Below are 22,772 nucleotides of genomic sequence, written 5' to 3'. Positions count from 1 at the left end.
ATCAGGAGGCTTCATGGCTCCCTTGCCTTCAGCCCGGTTTTTTAGAAATGGAAGCTGGCTGTCATGGAGGACTGCCAACAACGTGGTTGGCTGCCTTTTAATAACAGAATCATCGATATAATTAAAATCACTGAATTTTAGGGCTAGAAGGGACCCACGAGGTCATCTGGATCAACAGTGTTGTTTTATAGATGAGGAACAAAGGCCCAGAGAAGGTAACTGATTTGACTCAAGGAAAGCGGTTAATTAGTGGCAGAGTCAGGACTAGAACTGAGGTCTCCTGACTCCACTGAAGTAATAAAAATAACAGTAAGCAGCACGACCTTTGCATAACACTACGTGCTTTTTTCTTCCGGCGTGACATGCATTATTCATGTGATCTTCAATAGCCCTGCCAACTACAAAGGATCGAGTGGAAAATGTACTGAGGGACAGAGGGCCTTAGCAACATCTTACAGAGGAAAATGGATCTCAGAGAGCTCCAGTGATTTGCCAAAGTGATGAAGGACTTGCTTTTGCCCACGGGGGAGACCTCACCTCACGCAGCTCTGCGCCGCTGGAGATTACAGAGCTGAGGGTTCAAATTTCTTAACCTGAACACCCTCCCAGGGTCTGTGTGCTAATGGATTTAGTAGTCCCCATTGTTAAAAAGTTGTTCTTTCTGGCATTTTTTTTCATGAAATAATTGAAAAAGAGAGAAAAAAGCCAAGGGCCCATAATTCAATAAGGAGCAGCCAGCTGGTGTGTTCCCCGCAAGAGGCCAAGCAATTCAATCACAGGGAGTAAATACTGTGTCACCAAGAACAGAGGTCTCTGGCTAAACGAGGTCACATATAGACAGTTTTGAGGAGGGATTTTTTTGGTTGTTGGTTGTCTCCTCCCAGTTTGGCCAAGCGACACTTCTACACGACTCCTAATTAGCCAGCCAACAAAAATGTACTCAACACCTACTGTATAGACCCATTTTTCAGCAGATGGTAGATGCAAAACTCATACCTGCCCTGATGGGAGGAGCATTTGTGAGCAAATACAGACAGGATGCTGGATGCTAGACTCCTACCTTAGGTATCAGACTGGTTAGATGGCAACCACAAACTCCATAACGTCAGGGACCTTAAGAACAAGCTTCTTTCTTTCTCACCTCGTAGTCGGGTGGTAGTCCTCAGCACTTGATTTAGGACCCCAAGCCACCAGCAGCTTCTCCGTTTTCAATCCTGGCCCCCAAGGTTGTGCTGGCACCTTCAGCCAGGTTGGATGGGAGACAGAGCACAGAGGAGCACACGAGAGGGGTTACGGGCAAGCCTGGCACAGCACACGCCACTTCTGCTCCCATTCCTTAGGAGGAGCCTTCTCCCCTCAAGGCTATACCTAACAGCAAGATTGCCAGGAAACATAGTCAAGCTGTGACCCAGAAATAAGAGGGGAAAATAGACGATGGTGGGCAGCTAGAAACCTCTTCCGTGCCATATGTTATATCCATAACTCTCATAAAACCCTAAAAGGTAGCTATAATTACCCCCATTGAGATAAAACTCATGGAGGTTACCTGACCTGTCTAAGGTCACACAACTAGGCAATGATAAAGCTAGAATTTGAATCCAGGCCTACCTGGCTTCCAGGTTCATGCTGCCACTAACACGTGCATATGAACTTAGACATACAAGTCAGCAGGGCCCTGATAAGACAAGGCCATTAGTGAGATTACCCATGTAGAACATTTAGCACTATGCCCGCCTCACAGTAACTGTCTAATAAAGGTAATTATCACCATCATCTTTATTCCTGCAGCCTTGAGTTACACAGCTCAAACTTGCCGGGGTCCCAAACCTACAGACAATTTACCCATCCTTGTGGGTCAGAGACGCCTCCAGCCTTCCCACCTCCCCTTCTTTGTCCTCTGCTAAAGCTGGCAGCCTGCACTGAAGCCAAGTGACCCAATCAACGTCCCCTCACTTATTACCTGCCCAACCCCTTATCTCCCATCACTTAGAATGTAATGAATTCTGTTTAAATAATTTCTGACAGGAATACAGAGTAATAAAGAAATTACCTACCTTTTCTAACTTCTAATATCATTCTACCTCCAGAAAACCTCTTTCCCTTTACCTCCTGCTCTTTCTTCCTCCTTCCCTTTTTATCATCCTCTTTTAATTCCATTTACCTTCCCTACTCATGGCTCCCAAGCATAAATATTCGCTACACTCCTGTATCCAGGCAGAGTAAACTCCAGGCCTTCACTTTTTTTTTCTTTTTTTAATCTTTGGCTGCATTGGGTCTTCATTGCTGCACATGGGCTTTCTCTAGTTTCAGCGAGCGGGGGCTACTCTTCGTTGCAGTGCGCGGGCTTCTCATTGCAGTGGCTTCTCTTGTTGCAGAGCATGGGCTCTAGGCGCACAGGCTTCAGTAGTTGTGGCATGCGGGCTCAGTAGTTATGGCTTGCAGGCTCTAGAGTGCAGGCTCAGTAGCTGTGGTGCACGGGCTTAGTTGCTCCGCGATGTGGGATCTTCCGGGACCACGGCTTGAACCTGTGTCTCCTGCATTGGCAGGTGGATTCTTCACCACTGCGCCACCAGGGAAGCCCCAGGTCCTCACTTTCTACTCCACTCTTTTCCCCACTAGCCATTCCACTTTCTTGTTAAAAAATATATATATTTTTTTCCTCTGTGTGTGTATATATATATATATATATATATATATATATATATATACACATCTTTGAATCTACTCCAAATTTTTGAGTAAATCATTGGCCACTGGGACATTTAATTTGTTTGAAAAAAGGATGATTGACGACCCACATCAGACCCAAATCCTGAGTCATCACATGACTGTTAAGTACCGCTGGTCCAGCGGAAATTGCAAAGAGCCATAATTACGATAATGATGGTGGGAAATGAAGGGATATTTGCAAGAAATACTAAAAAAAAAAAAGAAAAAGAAAAAAAGTAATTGAGAAGATTTAGAATCTGTTAAAAGTCGAAAAGGAGTCAGAGGTGACCCCAAGATTTAAAGCTAGGGTTGGTCCAATGAACCAATAGGAATGACAATGCAGCTGGTGTCTGGGGTTGTGCCTGGGTGGGGGGATGTGATGGAGAATTGGGAGAGGAAAATAATAAGCCTGCTCCAGACTAGTTGTCCATCAAGGGTATGCAGAACATGGCTTTGGTCATTGCAGACATGGGTCTCCAGTCTAAGAGGGAAACTTGTTCTGATGACACGTGAGGCATCAACAGAGAGGTTCTAACAGGGAAATCTAAAGGGATACTAAGACAGAGCTTGAGAAATGCTGACATTTAGCGAGGGTGTGAGAGGGACAATAAAAGGTGTTGAATGCCCACTGTCTGCCCTGCTCTGTGTTGGACATTCCTCTCATACTTTCTTCCACTTCTACTGACTTTGCATGCCCAACTTCCCATGCATGTTGCTTCTATCCAACTAAAGTGCAGACTCTGGGAAGGCAGGGGCACTGCTTTTCATTGTCTTACGTGTTTTGCCCTTGCATAGAGAATGCCCTAAAAAAGCATTTACCCTATGAGTCACTGCTTGGGACTTTGATTTATCTGTAGAAGGTGAATTAGCATGTCGACATATTTTGCCTCATCAGAACTCAAGTACCATGCAGCATGGAGGAAGGGGGCAGTATTTGGTTGTTTTATAGGCGTATTGCTGAGCCAAAATTTTATACTCTATTGGAAATTAAAACAATAACAACAAGATCTTCTGAAGTGGAAATAGTTTTCCGGGTCACTGGCTATATGGCCTATCTGATTTCTGCCATCTTTTTGAGGCCCCATGAATGGTGCATTCATATCCTAGGTCGACTTTGCTCACTGGCTCTGTGGCACTGGGGAAATTACTCAACCTCTGTATGCCTCATTTTCCTCTTCTGTAAAGGGGTCAAGGATGGTACTTCCCTCAAAGGGTTGTTGTGAGGATTAAGCAATTTAACAAATGTAAAGTGCAGAAAAATTGCTTGGCACATACGAAGTGCATAATAAACGTTAGCTATTATGTCTGTGAGTTTTAGTTCCTTTCCTCACCTGCTGAGCAAAGCAAGGGAAATATTCCAAAATATAGATTATTACTTAACATTTTAAATGAAGACAAAATTAAAAATGGACACAAGTTTTTTGTTGATGAATTTAAAAGTGAAGGAGTTGAATTCGAGTCACTGAGGGTGCTTTAATTTCTGTCTCATTTGGGGACATCTTTATAGCATCTTTAGCAAAGACGCACTTTGCCCAGGGAGAAGGAAGCAGATGGGACATGTCACGAAAGGAATGCACCTACCTGCTGCCACCTGGGGAAGTGAGAGGAGCCTATTGGCAATGTCCTTACCCCACCCTGACAACATGTTCCACTCTGTATTGACCCTCTCCCAAAGGGACCAGCTTCCTTTTTAGATTAGGACTTCAGTGGTGGAGACATGCTTGTTGGGGCACCTACGTGCTCTGCCTAATCTCCTTTGTTGGCCAACAGACCAGATGGCAGGTCTCACTGTGGTTAAGACTCAGGATGGTGTCTGGGATAATGCCATAGCCTGGCTTAAGAATTTAAATGATGTGTGGGCAGGGTTAAGAGAAGCATTCCTAGAACACTTGCTCACACCGTTTTCCCCAGTTCAGTGATCAGCGAGCCCAGTATTTCCCAGATGCAGAGGACTTCAGTCCTCAACTCCATAGAGAGATGGAAGCAGGCACAGCGATATTTGAGTTTACCACGTGAGAAGCGTTGTGCTTTCACACATACCATCTTATTTAATACCTTTGACATCCCTGTGATATAGCAATTATTCCCATTTTACAGACAAGGAAACTGAAGCTCAGAGAGACTCTGCTGTAACTTGCCACAGTTGTACAGCTAGTAAGAAATGGAGGCAGGATTCAAACTCAGGTCTCTATTGTAAAGTCTCCAGATCTGATCTTAAGGGAATTCTAAATAAGGGTGGAAGTATATATTTGGAGAAATTTATGAAATTTACTGGAATGTATTTTCATGGACATTTTCACCCACCCTGTTCTGTATTTACTTAAGTTATTTGGCACATTTCCAGAAGAATTAAGGGAGTAGACATATGGTAGAAATACATATATATATATTATATATATATAACATATATATTATATATAATATATGATTATATATATACACACACTTATGTGTGTATAATATATAATCATATATTATATATAATCAATATATAATAATATAATCATATAATCATATATATATAATCAATATATAATCATGTATATAACACAATGTATAATACATATATAATTATGTATATACTATATATATATACATATATACTATATATGAAAGTATATTATTTATATATCTGTAGTTATATTCAAATACAACATACCAACAATCCATTTTATTCTTTCTAGTAACTCAGATGTAGCCCATCAAATAAAGATAGCACCCAGTTAAGGAAAGCCTAGAATACTAGACTCGCTGAGTTAAAGACAATTGACAAAACCCAGAACCCATTTTATTCATCTTTAGAGCCCCAACGCGAAGCCTAGTGCCTGAAATACCAAAGCTGCTTAATTAAAACTTGTTGAACATTTGTTGGATTAGCTCTTCACTCTTTTAAAAATGCACTCCTAGGCTCTGCGAAACCAGAAGCTTCCTTCTTGCGTTAGTACACATTCTGATTTGCAAATACTCTGTTTACTGCAAATTTTCAAGAACACAGCTTCATTGTGCAAGAGCAAAGGTGGAAAATCTTTTATAATCTTTCAAAGATAATTCACTCATTCAGCAAACACTTGGCTGGGAGCAGAAATACTAAGCTGAAAGGCAATGTCACCGTCCTCCAGGAGTTCTTTACCTGGTGAAAGAGACAAACCCGAAAGCAAACCCAGCGCGGTCTGTGAGGGCTATGTGAGAGTGTGTGAGGGCGTCCCACAGGGGACTCAGGGAAGAGAAACAGTCAACTAAATTTAGCCTGAGGTTATTAAAGACGAAAGAAAGAAATCTGATTCAGTGAGTATTAAAAATATTTTAGGGCTTCCCTGGTGGCGCAGTGGTTGAGAGTCCACCTGCCAATGCAGGGGACACGGGTTCGTGCCCCGGTCCGGGAAGATCCCACGTGCCGCGGAGCGGCTGGGCCCGTGAGCCGTGGCCGCTGAGCCTGCGCGTCCGGAGCCTGTGCTCCGCAACGGGAGAGGCCACAAAAGTGAGAGGCCCACGTACCACAAAAAAAAAAAAAAAAAAGAAAAAAAAATATTTTAATGCAGTTGAATGCCCAGTTAGGGAGGGATATGTCAGATTTACTGAAGGAAAATTCTCTAAGGAAGGTCAGGGGACGAGGGAAAAGAGGGGAAAACCTGGTTGGAGAATATCTCCTATATCAGAAAAAAAGCAAAGACAATGTTTCTGTGAGTGTTTTATTTCTTATTACATCCTGCTCTCCAATTCATACATGTCGTTGAAATTCTAGGGAGGTCCTGAATTGCTGGTAACAGTTCTTCAGTTTTTCCTAATCCCACAAACCTGTAGCATCTCTTCTCTGAATGAAACAGTCCCAGCGTTTGGCAACTGAGTGTCAGGTGAAATGGTGGACAAATGAATATCACTCTAGGATACGTTGACATTTCAGGCTGGACCCAGCTGAATGCTACATGCTCATTCTCTCCCTAAAGTCCCTCCTACTGACCCGACCCCCACCCACAAGTGTACTTGTATATGAATGCCACTTCATTGGCCAAAACAACGCAATCTGGAGTAGAATTTGATTGTGGCTCTGAAACTCACTCCAGAGGGAATGTCCTGATAATGTCCAGCACTTCATGCAAGCACATCTCCCCTGCCTTCAAAGAAACGTGGAATTCCATGCACAGAAGAGATCTAACACCCAATCAAATGCTTTAAGAACTCCTACAGGCACACCAGTCATCTCTCCCATTCTCTCCTCTATGGGTGTTTTGTAAATTCAAGGACCTCATCTGTGAGCCAGAGAGGAGCTGGAAATGCTATGACCCATAGGGGTAGAGCTAAAAGCATCCAGACTCTATTAGACATCCATACATAGACCAAATCCAGGTATGGGTCCCTTGCATGCTGTGTATTCCATGTAGAAAAATCCCTGGGACAAAAATCTAACTCACAGACAAGCTAGGTTTGGCCATCACATACCATACTTGGGCACGTTGGCTACAGAAAGGGGGGTGAAAGACTACAGAAGACAAATTTCATCTCCTTTGCAGCTTTTCAGATGCTGTTTCTGAACCTGAAGACGACTTTTTCTTCATCTACACATCCACCCACTAAGCATTTATTGAGTACCTATCACACGCCAACGTACCACTAGATGCTAGAGATAGAAAGATAGATGGATAAGATACCACCCAGGAACTCAAAGTCAGGTTAGGTAATTAGACAATGAGAACCCCCACAAAAAACAGCAATGACAAAACAACATGGTAATTGCTTTAACTGAGAAATGAAAGAAGTCTTGTGAGAATCTAGAGGACAGAAAAACTTCAATAAGAGAGTAAGGGAAGGGTTTCCAGAGGGGATAAAGGGTTTTTAAAATCAAGTACTTCACTCCACTCCTCCTCTATCATGCTTTTCATACCCACCACTGGGTGTGTGTTGGGGAGAAAGGCCTGTTAGGGTGTTACTACCATTCTTCTAAAGAACCTTGCAATCCAAAGTGTGGTCTCAAGACTAGCACCATCCCTATCACCCTGAGGCATTAAAAAGGCAGAACCTCAGACCCCACTCGAGATCTTCCCATTGAGAATCTGCATTTCAACACAATCCCCAGGTGATTCATATATGCATGAACAACTGAGAAGCATCGTCTGAGATGAGAGCCTCATCTCTGGAAATAAGCTTTCCACAGAATCAGGATCCCTCACCCAAAAAGAACAGCGTTCAATGCCTACATTGGACAGTTCCCAAACTTTCTGGGCTCAGGATCTCTTTACATCTTAAAAGTTATTAAAGACACCAAACAGATTTTGCTTATGTAGCTTATAGCTACTGACACTTACCATTCTAGAAATTCAAACTGGGAAATATTTTGCTAGTCCATTTTAAAACAATAATAAATCTCTACATAATAACATAAATAACAGTTGTTATGCAAAATAACCATGTTCAAAAAAATATTAAGGAGAAGAGTACCATAGTTTTTTTACATATTTTCAAAACATTTTAACATCTTGTTTAATAGAAGACAGATGGATTCTCGTATCTACTTCTGCATCCACACATCAACTAGCCCCTGGGCTCCACTGTATGCTCATAGAATGAGTGAAAAAATTATATTTTAGCATGATTATGAAAATAGTTTTGACCACAGAGACCACCAGAGACCATGCACATTAGAATCACCATTGCTTGGAGAATTAAAGGGAAAAATAAAATAAAATAAAATAACATCAGAGTTTCACCCCAGACTAAATAAATCCAACTCTCCGATGTGAACTCAGGTTTCGGAAGTTTTTAAAGGTCCAGCAGAAGATGCTAATGTGCATCCAGAGTTGAGAAACTCTGATCCTCTGACCTAGTTCAGCTATGCACTTTACAGATTGTGGAGAGGGAATGGGAGGTTGCGGGGAGAACAGCCAGGAGGGAAGGAACCTTATCGAGAAGCTCCAGGATAGAGCTAGGAGTTGAACACCACCTTCTGGCCAGACAATATAACCAACATTCTTCCATTAATTCTCTTAATTCAGAGTTCTCAAAACACAAACAAAATGGAATTTACTCTCCTTCCTTTGAATGAAAGACACTGTTTAAATAACTGTATTAAGGTATGTTTCATATACAATAAAATATATGCATTCATTTTAAACTTAAAGTTCAATAAGTTAGGACTTCCCTGGTGGCACAGTGGTTAAGAATCCGCCTGCCAATGCAGGGGACACGGGTTCGAGCCCTGTTCCGGGAAGATCCCACATGCCGCGGAGCAACTAAGCCCGTGCGTCACAACTACTGAGCCCACGCACCTTGAGCCTGTGCTCCGCGACGAGAAGCCCACGCACCGCAATGAAGAAAGAGTAGCCAAGCTGGCCGCAACTAGAGAAAGCCGGTACACAGCAACAAAGACCCAACGCAGCCAAAAATAACTCAAAAAAAACGAAAAGTTCAATAAGTTAGACAAACTCATGTTCAGACCTCCCCAATCTTGATATAGAACATTTCCATCATCCCAGAGAGCTCTCTGCCTCTTCCCTGCCGGCAACCTCCATCCCAGGCCCCACGTGACAATTACTCTGATTTCTATCATTGCATATTAGTTTTTCTTCTTCTAGACCCTCAGATAAATGGAATCAGACAGTATGCTTTCTTTCCTGTCTGCATTCTTTCACTCAGCATAATTTTTTAAAGATTCAACTATGTTGGTTCAGCTGTTTGTTCCACTTTATGGATTAGTAATATCCCACTGTACGGATATTCCACAGTTCATCCATTGGGTTGTTCCCAGTTTGGGGCTATTACAAATAAAGTTGCTATGAACATCTCTGTACAACTCTTTGGGAGGGCATGAGTTTTTATTTCTTTTGAGTAAATATATAGGAGTGGAAATATTAGGCCCAGCGTGGCCCTGGGAGGCAGGGCATGTAGAAGAAACTGTTCCAGCCCGGCAGTCAGCCACAGCTGGTTCTGCATACAGATGGGGCTGTTCATTAACATGGAGATTAAAACACTGACTTCACAGGCATGCTAAAGGGATCGGAGACAATGTATGTAGAGTGGCTGGTAAATAGTAGATACCTAGTCAACGAGCGTAGAAATAACTAGAAGCAGAACTGGGTTGAACGGGAGCAAGATCCCTGAATTTTCCAGTGAGGTGTTTTTCCACTACTGCATGCTGTTCACCTCCCCCCAAGCCTCCTCTAGCCAAAGGTTCCCTCAGCCTCCACCCAACCCCAATACCCTCTCCTGTCCTTGAAGTTGAGGCCAGAAAATATGAACTGCCTTCTGAAATAATTAATTTAGAAGTGTTTCTTGGCTAGTTCGTTTTAATAATTTTTAGTTCTCTTTGGAAAAAAAATCCATATAATGGAATGCTTGGTACATGAATTCAGTTAAGTCAAAATGTCCACCTTCTAGGCAGTATTAGGCTGAGATATTACCGCAAGGGGGTGACCAAACCTACCAGGACCTGTAAGTGAACCTGGAAATAGCTTTTGGACAATATGGGCCTATCTGCATTTAAACCCTCTCTGTCACCTAGTGCTTTCCTCCATGCTTATTTCCTACCTGTGCAACTCTTTCACTTGACTCCTTTAAGTGTTCAAATAAATGTCTCATTTTTCAAGGTCTACCACTCCTCTCCTACTCCTTCTCACTTCTGCACCTCCCAGTACTCTTTCCACTTGAAGGACAGAGGAGCAAAATAAATGCCCAATGGCCAACGTGTCCTATTAAATACACACATGTACACACCACTCTCATCTATGTTCAACTATGAAAATTGTGAAGACCAATTCACTTTACCAAATGAATCACGAAGGAAGCCACCATAGAATAAGAGGTGCTTTTCTCTCACAAAACGTCTCTGCACTCACCGGGGAGTGTGAGAAACGACCCTGCCAACCTCTGAGCTGACAAGCCCCGGATGTTACCAGTTCCCCTCCCTGAGCTGACTGCGCTCACAACCGTACTTCCCCTCCCTCAACAGGCCCTCTCCCTGCCCTGCCCTGCCCTCCAGGCTTTTCCCTTGATCAAGAGCCTTTCTATAGCTTCTCAGCTAAATCCCAGGCCAGCAGACAGCGCTTCAGCTCAGCCAGTTTGAGTGCATGCTGCCTATGAGATTTCCTGAGGCTCTCTTAAAACTGCATGAGAGCCTTCCTCAGGAGGCCTAATAATACCGTGTTTCACCTTTGAACCACTTTATAAACATTAACTCATTAAGCTACCCTTCTCTCCTCACAAGCTCTGGGCTTCTGCAGAGGGGACTTCATCCTCCACTCCCCTCAAATTGCTCCAGGAGGAAATAAGCTGGGAGCTGAAGGATCTTTTCTGGGGATTTTAGGCCAAGACAACAATAATGCCAAAGGTCCTGGAATAACAAACGCCGCTTGGGTAAAATGGCATGGATGTTTCTTTAAAAGAGACTGAATTGAGGTTCTCCTCTCCCAAAGCCAGATTAGCAGAATGAAGAACTTGCCTCCATGGTCTAGGGCAGGGTCACTGAACTACTACAGCCCATGACACAAAATCCAGCCTGCCCCCTGTTTTTATGAATAAAGTTTGACTGGAACAGAGGCATGCTCATTGATTTACATGATATCTCTGACCACTTTTACACGACAATATCAACTGAGTGGTTGCAACGGAGACCAAATGATCCACAAAGCTAAAAAAGAAAAAAAAAAAAAATTACTGCCTGGTCCTGTAGAAGACGTTTGCTGACCCCTGGTCTAGGGAATGTAAAGTTTGTTCCCATCCCCCATATTCCCTAAATATCTTTAACCAAGTCCCTTTCCCTCTCTGGGCCTCAGGTGCTACATTTGTAGACTGAATAACCTCTGACCTGAATCACTGCCTTGGGTTTATTCTCTCATTGTTCTGCAAGTATTAACATCCCATTTGTTAGCTTTGCCTCATCATTACAGCTGCCTTTTTTGGGAGAAGGAACAGAGTTTTGTGTGTCTCATGAATCATTGTAGGCACAAGGCTCTATGCTGAGCTCTAAATCCACTTCTGGAGTGTAACTGAACTGACTTGAATTCTATTTCTTTCTTTGCAGAGAGATCTCGCAGAATGATGTCTTGGAAGTGATAGAGGCAAATGTGTTCTCCAATCTGCCCAAACTACATGAAATGTAAGCAAGAACCTGTTTGCTCATGGCTGTCCTCGGCCATAGCTTTAAAGTTCACTTATATTCCTGGGAGGCCCTGGCTCTGCTCTGCCCTCAGACCCCTAGAATTTCATTTTAAGATGTCAAAGTCAGTCCAAAAGTCCAAAGTCATGTGTCTCTGCCTGGTGATCCAGGTCCCATTCCAGAGCTTGGTCTTATCCTGCTTCTTCCCTCCCAGAATTTCTTGCATAGTAGACTCAAGAATGTAGCTCTGTGACTGCAAGTGCGTCTACCTCATCCCCTCATTCAAATTTATTCCACAGTCAAAGCCCAGAATAAATCCCCCATGATGTAGCTGAAGATGGGCAGTCTTAGTTTGACTCCATAGACCCACCATGAAACCTTGGCCAGGATACAAAATCATGCTAAGACTTAGTTTTCTTATCTGTAAGTGAGAATAATAAAATTGCATGCCTCACAGGATCACTGTGATGAATAAATGAGATGATACATGTTAAACAGATCTAACACATCAACCGGCATACGGTAAGGTCATCACAGTCCTTGGCCTCTTTACTACTCCAACCAAATTTACTTCCTCTTGTTGACATTCTAGTTTTACATACATGCCAATACTCACACAGATCCACCTCTGTTTCATACCAGTCTCTAATTACCATAGGTTATCAAAGCCAGAAGAGACTTCACAGACAATCTGGTGCAAAATTTTCCAAAGTATATTCTGCGTGTCATTAAACACTTGGAAAATTATTAAGTGCTCCAAAAAAGGAAAAAAGTCTATGGTCAAATAAGGTGAAGTTGGACAGATTCACTTACTATAGGAAAACTCAGAGCCTGTAATATGCGAATATACACTTGGAATCTCCAAGAAGGATGTCGTATTAAGAGTTTCTCAGCTAATGTCATTGGAAAGGTTTCTCTGTGAAGCATTGATTAATATCTCACAAAATTCTCATGGAGCACAGTTAGGAAAGCCAGTGACCCACTTCCCTAATTTTACAGGTGAGGAAAGAAAGACAGAGAGAAGTTGTGAGGCTTGTCTGGTCACCCAGCCAAATCCACAGCAGGATACGGACTTGAACATAAATCTCCTGACTCCTTCGTATCTTTTTGAACATTTTTTAGCGCTTGTCAAGCATATATACATACCCACACACACATGCTAATTCATGTATGCATACATCCATCCATATGAATTTGTTTAGGAATGACAGTCCGTCCATCTTGGCAGACCTCCTTCCCTTTTCTCCTACTCACTCTGCATCCCGCTCTCATTCTTCCTCGTTGTCATTAAGCCTCTGCAACTGACACCTTCCCTCCCTCCCCCCACTGCCCTAGTGCTCCTTCCTTCCTTCTCACTGTGCTTGGCCTTTCCTTACCCTAGTTGGGAAAAGAGATCTGACCAGGGTCTCAGAACCCACAGAGAATATCAGAGAAATGAACCAAAGGGCAGCTGGCCCTCCGGGCAAGGTCAAGCAGGCGTCCCTCTATGCTCTTCAACGGGCAGTGGAGCTAATGGGATGGCTCTTTCATCTCTTTACTGAATGGAGAGGTTCTCACCCCCATGTAGCACTGACCGTACTTAAAATGATTAATTACCTGGTACTTGGATCTGGGTAGCTACAGGTTACTGCAACATTAAGCTAATGAAACAGGGAGGAAGTAATTAACACAGAGCATCTCTGCAAATATACATTGATCTAGCAAGATGGGGAAAGGGCAGCCTCTCTCCGTCGGAATCCAAATGTGAACATGCCCACCTCCAGAACTGCACTGTGTCCAGATCAGGACACAGTGCAGGTCAACCTGGGGCAGAAGCCATCACTTCCCATGAGCTGTGAGAGAGCAGCCTCAGTGTGAGCATGAGGGGACTCACTGGCACATTCCCAGCTGCTGTCTGCTGGGACTGCACAGAGATGCCCACTGGTTTTCCCCCAGTCTTTGTTTTCCTTTGCCCCTTCACTCTCCTTTTCTCTAATCTCCTTTGGCCCTTCAGCCTTTTTCCTTCCCACCCTCTTTTGTTGTTTTCCATGCCCTTCTCTCTTGTCTCCCAACCGGACAAAAGCTCGTTTCCCCCATTAGTCTTGTCCCTACCCTCTTAGCCTCCTCAGACCCTGGGAGATCCTTAATGGTTAAAGACTCAACTGTGCTCAGTGGAAATGACTCACCCAGTCAGCGCTTTGTTTGTCTCTGATGAATAGGTTCCAGGAAGACTTCAGTGATGAGAGTTATATGGGACAGGGTTAATATTTTGTTTGCGCAGTTTAGTATAGTAAAAGACACCACATGTATGCTCAATTTTTGTTGAAACGATGGATGGATGAATAGATGGATGGATGGGTGAATGACATTAACATACTCTGCATAATGTGAAAAACACCACAGCATTCCTTACCGTTGAGGTCACGTGCATGTTCTCTCCTCTTTTACAGTAGAATTGAAAAAGCCAACAACCTGCTATACATCGACCCTGATGCCTTCCAGAACCTTCCCAACCTCCGATATCTGTAAGAACTCCTGTGCCTGCTCTATGATCAAATTGTGCATTCATATTTTAGCAAAATATCCATTTGCAACTCTGGGGAACAACTGCTTTTAATCAAAGATGTGGGGCAGAAGTGAAGTGGGGAGACACTTGCTGGTGGATTTTAGTTTAGTTTAATGAGTGAATTCCACTGACATAATTGCATTTTGTTTTCATTTAGAAAAACAGACATCATAAGGAATGCCATTTGCATTAATGGGATTGTCACAAGGACCTCTTGCAGAACTCAGTCATAATTTAGTGTTAATGAGATACAGCCAAAATTTCCGCTAGCATTTAGCTTGTGACCTTGACCTCAAAGACATCGTCTCTCTTGTTCTGCATTTAAGCATTTTTTTCTTTGATAGATTACAGTGTTTTATATTAAAAGTTTTGGTTAATAATAGACATGGTGTTTTTATCAGCAGAGAGATTCCTGGTGTTTGAGCTTTATCCCATGGGCCTGCCTCCATTTGCAAGAACTCTGCTTCTTCCACTCAAACAGCTTTCAGATTCGCTGAGGGCTTGTCAGAGCCCTGAGTGTTGTGATGGGGCCCCACAAAATAACAGATAAGAATTTGACCTATGGAGTCAAACTTTCTGGGCCCATTTATTAGCTACTGATCACAGGCAAGAATTTAACCTCTTAAAGCCTGTTTCCTTGTCAAGAGAATGGAAATCATGATGAACGTGTATCTGTTATCTATTAACATAATAATAATGCATAACCACCTACCCCCAAAGGACAGTTTTTTTTTTTTTTTCAAAGGACAGTTTTTAAGCAACAACGATGTATCATTTTTACCTGTCTGTGAGTTGATCAGTGGAATGGTTCTGCTGAGCTGGACTCTGTTGGCCTAACCTCAGCTAAGCTCACGCGTGTATTTGAAGTTAGTTGGCAGGCGAAGTGGGTGCTGGTGCTCTGGGTGGTCTCGGTTTGAGATGACGGCTCTCCACCAAGTGGTGTTCGTTTCCAGCCAACTCACACAGGCTTGTTCACATGTCCTGGGGTTCCAATAGAGACAGTAAGCTTGCAAGCCTCTTGAGACCTAAACCCCGAATTCGCACACCATTTCTTCTGTTGAATTTTATTAGCCAAAGCAATGCATGGGACCAGCTGAGGTTCAAGAGGTGGAGAACCAGACTCCACTACTTGATGGAAAAAGCTGCAGAGTCACAAGACAAGGTGTGTGGATACAGGGAAGGACAGGGAATTGAGGCCATCTCTGCAATCAATTTACAGCATGTAAAAAGTTTCCCACAGTTCCTGTGACATAGTAAATGCTCAATAAAGATTAGCTACTAGTGATATTATGACTCTGTCCCTAACTTTTGATCCAGGAGACCTGGAGTTAGCAAGTAAAATAAGGAACACCGGGCCACTGTGGTTTTAGCTCACTGAATGGAGGCTGACTGAGGGAATAAGAGATTTAACAGAACAAAGTCCCTACGACCTGGAACTTCCGCTCTCTGATAGGAGCCCCAGGAAGGATCTGAGAGAGAAACAAGGTCTTCCACTCCTGAGTTCATGTCAGAGGCAGGACCAGCTTCACTGGCACACAACCAGGGCAGTCTCACGGGGCTCCATGCTCTAAAGGCACCCACGCTCAGAGGGCCTCACCCCAGGTATAACACTCTGCTGTCGCCATCTTGAAACACTTAAACAGCTTTGAACGAGGAGCCCTGCATTTTCATTTTGCACTGCACCTCACAAATTATGTAGCCATTCATGCTCAGAGGTCAGGGTCATGACTGACTCAGGAGCCGTGGCTCTCTAAATGGACTTTGCTATGCTCTCTGCAGAATCTAACCTGGGTTAGGTACATAGCAGTGGAGGAAATCTGAGGTAACAGAAAAGGCATGGGCCTTAGGATTAAAAAAAAAATCTAGGACCTCATCCTGACTCCACCATTTACTCTTGGGCCAATCACTGGATTTCTGAGAGGTGCATAGCTTATAGGACTCTCAAGTGAGGTTTACATGGGAAAATATACTGTAAACTACAAACTGCTCAAAAACATCAATAAATGTACTAAGTATTTGTAGGATACTCTCTCTGGCCAACCAGTCAAAGTCTACAAGTCCACCCTCAGAAAAAGTCCAATAAGGGTTTAATACAGAGTTATGGTGGCCCCTAAGACCTTCAGCTTTCACCTAGAAAGCATGAGTTTAAAAAAAAAAAAAAGGACTTTGGGACATGCCTGTGCATTTAATGGAGCAGTATAGAAAGAAAAAGAAAAAACTATATATGACGTCAGAAGGACTGGATTCCAGATGGGATGTTGTTATTCATTAGCTAGATAACCATTACCTTCTCTAAGCCTCCTTATCTGTAATGTAAATTGGGTGGTTGTAAAAACTAAGATTATGCCTGTAGAAACATTTTGCAAGTTGTTTTTAGTGTATAAACCATAAAGAACTATATAGATATAAAATTCTTAAAACTACCTATTACCCAGGTGGTTTCCTTCACCCCTTCTTTTCTTCTTTCCCTCCCAATTGCCATTCTTCCCTTCCTTCTCCTCTCCCCTTACTCTTAGAAAAAGTCTGAGTGGTATAGGGGCGGCCACAGAGCCTTCCATAGCAGAACAAAAGCACATTAGGATATGCAAAGGGACACCCCTATTCACAAACTGTCACATGTGGCTCACGAGAAGCGCTCCTGCAGAGGAGAGATTCGAGAAGAAAGGGACCCCCTCACTCACACATTCCACAGCTATGATGATAACAGCACGTCTGAGAATGGGGGCCTGGGAGCACGTGACCAAGGGATGGGCAATCACTGCAAAGTTTGAAATCAAGAGCTCCAGCATTTGGCCCTAATATTAGCCCGCACCTTGTAGCCAGCACCATTTGTTCTTATTAATAAGGACCCTCAGCCCTCCCTCTAGGGGATGAGGGCTGGGGAGGAACTTGGGAGGATGAGGGCGTGGAAGGCACAGCCCTAGACTGAAGGGGGAACTCCGGCAGAACAGAGGGGACAAATCTCCGACTTTGACTCTGGAAATCTGTGTCATCTGTCGTCAAGTCCAGCCTCCCCTTTGTGTCCTTTTCTCATTTTGAGGTGTTCAGTAATCCTCAGGCACACCTGGCTCCCCATCAAGTCCAGACAAAGCTGGAGGTGACCACTTCCAGCCACATCCGTTCCTAAGAGGAGGTTATCGTTCTGAGTGTATCTGAAACACGCTTTCTAACTGGAGAAAGAAAAGAACTTGCAAGCAGTTTAGAGGAATTGTGTCACTGTTAAATGATCCTCCTCGATGGCTCTGAAAAATATATATACTTACATAATCCTACAGAGTATGAGGTCCTTTCACATCCACTGCCATGCTGATCCCCCTCGGGAAGTTGGGCTGAAGAGCCGTCCATCTTAAGCCTTTGGACTTATTGCCCAGGGTGGACTTTTCCCAGCTGCACACTCCTCCCGGAATGCAGCACAGGGTGACCCTGGGAACTAGAGCAACTTTTCACTCCAAAGACACTACCAGCAAGACATCTATTCAGGTCTCTCAGACCGTGGTCCTTTGAAGTGTTTTCCAAACTGCTAAGAGGAATCACCTAAATTCAGAGTTGGTCCTCTAATCTAAAAGATGATTTCGTGGAAAAAAAGCCCAGTTAAGCTTCGTTCTTTTTCCATTCTTATTTGTGTCTGAGCAGCGGTCATGAACAGCTCCGCAATCCAGCAGCCAGGTAGAGGTGGGTGGTAACGATTTCAGATATTCTTGGGAATGATGAACTATTTGCTTCAAGGCAAAGAGGAAACACAAAATGGATGAAGGAATCCAGAGGGGACTGGTAGGATGGAGTAGTTGTTTATTCCCTTAAGCCAGGTTAAATGTTTATCATCACAGCCAGCAGAGCAGGAAATTACAAGGGGTAGGGGTGTGTTGTCATTTGACTTGAGAACCCTAAGCGCTGCATACACACACAGGCACTTAGAAATGTTATTCTGAGATTCTCAGCGTTGATTCCATTTCATGCTGATCATTGACGGCACAGAATTCAAGACAACTAGAAATCAGCGTTCTTCATTATTCCCTTCATCCTTCATTAAGGAACCTGAAAGGGTTGGGGGGGGGAGAAAAAAACTCATGAATAAAGAAATGTACTTTGACTAGAAGAATATACATCAAAGGATTCATCTGGGTGGATTTTTTCAAGTCAATATTGTATTTGCAAAGCAGTATTTCTTTCTTTACCACTCTGCCTTCCTGGCGCTGAGCTTTTGCGTATGAAAGATTATCTATTGATCTGTAAATAAGGTTTACACAATATTCTCTTGCCTTTGCATCCTGTCAGCGTAATTCTTAGGCAGCTGGATGTTGCTCTTTGCTACTCAATAAACCTTAATTCCATCTTGGCAAACCCTCCACACAGCTGGGTGGGCCCGCACCCTCAACTGACAACTCTCTTCCTCTCACGTGGGGGACGCTTAGAGCTTCTTAGGGGGCTGTTCACGGCAGCCACGCCATCTGCTTTCTCCAGCCAGGGATGATTCCAGGAGAGTCTTCATTGGGACTCACCTCGGCATTTCTGGCTGTTTCTTCCCCCACCCCTCCCAAGTCCCTCTCTCTCTCTTTTCTGCGTTCCTCTCTTTCATTTGTTTTGGTAGGAGTGATGAAAGTAGCTTCTTTGGTTACAAAAGTTAAGCCATTTGTTGGACATTGCATGGCAAAAGGGACAGAGGGCAGGGATTCAGGAGGCAGCACAGTATAACAAGGAAGCGCAGAGGCTCCAGGGCCATCTGGCTGGGCTCAGGGCTCGGTTCCTACCCTTCTTAGTTGTGTGACCTTGGGTAACTGGCTTAACTTCCCTAGGTCTCAGTTTTCCTTTCTATAAATGAGGAATAACATTGCCTGCATCTCTGCATTGTAGTAAATGAAGTACTGAAAAGAATGACTGACATTTTAAAAATTCTCAATCAATGTTAGCAATTCTTATTAAATTCCTGACTCTATCATTTACTAGCTAAGGGAGCCTGTGTAAGGGACTCCACCTCTATGTATCTCAGTTCTCTTCTTTGCAAAACAAAAAAGAAAAGAAAAAGAAAAAAAAAAAGACTACCTATCTCTAAGAGTCTTGTAAGGATTAATTTGATGACGATGATGGTGATGTGTTGGTGGTGGTGATATCTCTTTCCCCTTCCAATATTTCTAAGGTTTTGAAGGCCTTGTTTCTTTTGGACAGAACCCACTGATCAGCATTCACACATGAAAATATATCATTTGTGTTTCTCAAAAGTAAAAGGGGGCTTCCCTGGTGGCGCAGTGGTTGAGAGTCCGCCTGCCGATGCAGGGGACGCGGGTTCGTGCCCTGGTCCGGGAAGATCCCACATGCCGTGGAGCGGCTGGGCCCGTGAGCCATGGCCGCTGAGCCTGCGCGTCCGGAGCCTGTGCTCCGCAACGGGAGAGGCCACAACAGTGAGAGGCCCTCGTACCGCAAAAAAAATAAAAATAAAAATAGAAATAAAAAAAAAAAAGTAAAAGGCATCCTTCTTACCAAAGTCCTGACAAATCCAGAAAGGCCCCTCCAAACAAGTGAAATGACATAAACCTGCATAATCCTAACCCTTCCTTTTGCTCATTTTCAACACTAGTGGTCCACAATACCTCATGCCATCCCCATCAACCAACTGGTTGGATAATGCTTCCTATTTTTATGTTGATTTACAATTTGACTCTTTTTATCACACTTCATTGCGTCTGAACCTCACAACAGTCCAAGGAGTAAGCAGGGCAGTAAAAGTACAAGCAATTACAGAAGCCAGCTGGCCATGCCTGTACTCCCTGGTCACAGAGCTCTTCGGACAGGAATGTGCAATGTCCCTGTGGACTGTTCCGATACTTTTGATGTTCAGCAACATTTGGTTCTCTGTGGTGGTGGGGAAAGAGCCATACTTGGGTTCATTTTTCAAAGTTACTGCAGCCACGTGCACAGTAGAAAGGATCGGTGCCTTCCCGTTTCTCCTCCATCATTTCAGATGTGAAGCAGCCAGTCAGTAAGGACTCATTCATTCAGTCAATTATTCAACAATCATTTACTGAGGCCATACTATATCCCAGGCTTTATTGTGATGTTTCTTGGGTGTACAAAAGATGACAAGACAGCTGAAGCCTCTGCCCTTATGGAACTTACATTCTAATTGGAGAGACAAATGATGTTGTATAATGTCCGTGGTGATAGTGATATGAAGAAAAATAAAGCAGGGAAAGTTGAGTGATGGTTTAAAAAGGGTGGTGGAGAAAGGATAGAGGGGATGGCCTTGTGAGAGATAAAGGAGTCATCTACGGACAGCTCCCAAAACAAGGAGCTCCGGCTTCTGGGGAGAAAAGACTATCATTCTTTAACCCCTGAATATAATACATCTTTCAAGCTGTGTGGCACTGGCCATAGATAAGAGGACTGACCCAATGCCTTGGGTTGCACTAGTCAAGGAAAGCTTCTTTCAAGGTAGGGAGAATTTAGCTGCCACTTGGGGGATGAATAAAATTTAGAAAGACGGAAAAGAAGGCATTTTCTGTGAAAGAAAGAGGTGAGTAAATGCATAGAACATAAAAGGGCCGCGGAAGAGGCAGAGGATGACGGGATGCTGAGGCTCAATAAAAGGAAGGCGCACACCGAGAAGGAGTCTGGCTATATCAGGATGGATCGGGTTTGGTGAGACTGGAAAACTAAATTTAAGCAAGGAGTTTAGGAGCAGAGAATAAGCTATAAGAGAGTCTTACCAACAAGGACCTACTGTACAGCACAGGGAACTATACTCAATATTTTGTAATGACCTATAAGGGAAAAGGATCTGAAAAAGAATAGATACGTATGTGTATAAGTGAATCACTTTGCTGTACACCTGAAACTAACACAGCATTGTAAATCAACTATACTTCGATTGTTTTTAGAAAAAGAGCTTCTTAAGCAGCAGAGTGCCAGGATGACAATGATTTGGACTGTAGATGGACAGGTAACAGGGTATAGACTATACTCAAGGGAGACCTGCTAAGGACCAGTTGCCATAATGCAGGAGTACAGTAATGGTGGCACCTGGAGGCATAGAAAGGCATGGTTCAACGGGGGACACATTTCCAAAACTGTACCACCGGCATATGATTTCCCTCTAGGTCGGACGACCCAAGTGAATGCAGTGATTTTTGCCCACTCACCTCTAGTAACCCCCAAAGCCTCCCTTCCCCCTAGTGACTCCCACACAGAATCGCCCTGCAGACAGTACTCATCAAGAATTCAGTCTGGGCCAGAAATCACCTTACACAGTGGCTGTGAGTATTGGAAAGAAATTATTAGCCACCTCTCTGGCTGTCAGTGTTGTAAACGTCTAAGGATGTTGTCATGACTACAAGGATGTCTGGGCACAATGGAAATTACACAATTGCTTCTTTTATCAGTAATCTGCCTAGCAGAGCCAACTTTGCCTGCCATTGTCAACTCCAGGAGAGGATAGCCAGATTTTCCTTGTGGAACACTGGAGTTCAGCATGAGATTTCAGCCTGAGCATGTCAGCCCCAGGAGAGCGAGAACTTCCTCTTGTCTTGGGGCCTGCTTGTAACAACGGTGACATTTTCATGCTGCTAACCTCTGCTCTTCACTCCTCTGACCTGTTCAGTGCTTTGTGCACCAAGAAGCCCAGGCCTTCTCCATCAGCAAGGCAATTACTGCATCTATCAATTCACATCAGTATGTTCAGACTGATGGTCTTCTTCTCAAGGGAAGTGGCATATTTTTTAAAAGGAGCCTGGAAAAGGCAATGTGAAACCCAAGAATTGATAATGATAGACTCCCGGGCGTGGGGCTTCTGAGAGGGAAAGAGAGTCCAACAGGATCCACTCATATAGCACGTAGGTGACCACCTACTCCAGCCGCTTGCAGTCTCTGGATTATATTTTCGCAGGATATACCTCTTATGAGGTAGGTATATCCTCACCTCGTTAATTCTGAAATAAGACCTCTGTCGTCACCAGAAATCAGATGTAAAGACAAGCCTAGAGAGGGTTCCGAGAGAAACAAGCCTCCGATTGGCTGCATGAAACTCAGCCCTGCCCTCCTCCTCACGGCTAAGATCACCTCCACCTCCCCCCAGACAGTGATGGGCTGATCGCTTCAAGTCTCGGTTTCTTCACTTACAAAATGGAAATCATCAAGTATGCTTCAAGAGGCTGATGAAAGAGGAGAAGGGACTGTGCATCCTCTTAGATCTCTTCTAGCCCTCAGGCGCTTGGTGTCTAAATTGTGTTCTTCACGAATCTGGGGATCCCAGAGTCACTGTCCTGTCCTGAGTTCAGCATATTCAGATCCAGCGCAAAGGGCCTTGTATGGAAGGAGAAAGTCCCTCTATAAGACGGGAAAACCCAGCCTCCTGCAGGCCACTCTGCTTCCCAGATCAGGCTGCTCTTCCCCAGGATTCAAGGAGACCCTTTAAATGCTGAGATCCTTCGGAGGCATCAGACA

The 22,772-nt window shown here is 43.8% G+C and overlaps 1 protein-coding gene across 2 annotated transcripts in view; it reads left to right on the top strand.

The window, feature by feature from the left end:
* FSHR (follicle stimulating hormone receptor) overlaps positions 1 to 22,772 on the top strand; it is a gene marked incomplete at both ends in the record, with an annotated part of 164,185 nt that overhangs the window by 96,652 nt on the left and 44,761 nt on the right. For both annotated transcript variants that reach the window (XM_082671809.1, XM_082671808.1), the window contains 2 exons: positions 11,720 to 11,794; positions 14,224 to 14,298. In XM_082671809.1, coding sequence (XP_082527935.1) covers positions 11,720 to 11,794; positions 14,224 to 14,298 — 150 coding nt within the window. The remainder of the gene's footprint in view (positions 1 to 11,719; positions 11,795 to 14,223; positions 14,299 to 22,772) is intronic.

This window comes from Grampus griseus (assembly GCF_964374135.1).
Source record: "Grampus griseus genome assembly, chromosome: 15".
NCBI classification, from domain to species: Eukaryota; Metazoa; Chordata; class Mammalia; order Artiodactyla; family Delphinidae; genus Grampus; species Grampus griseus.
The sequence above is the reverse complement of the archived record's forward strand: the minus strand, read 5'-3'. Positions and strand labels throughout refer to the sequence as shown.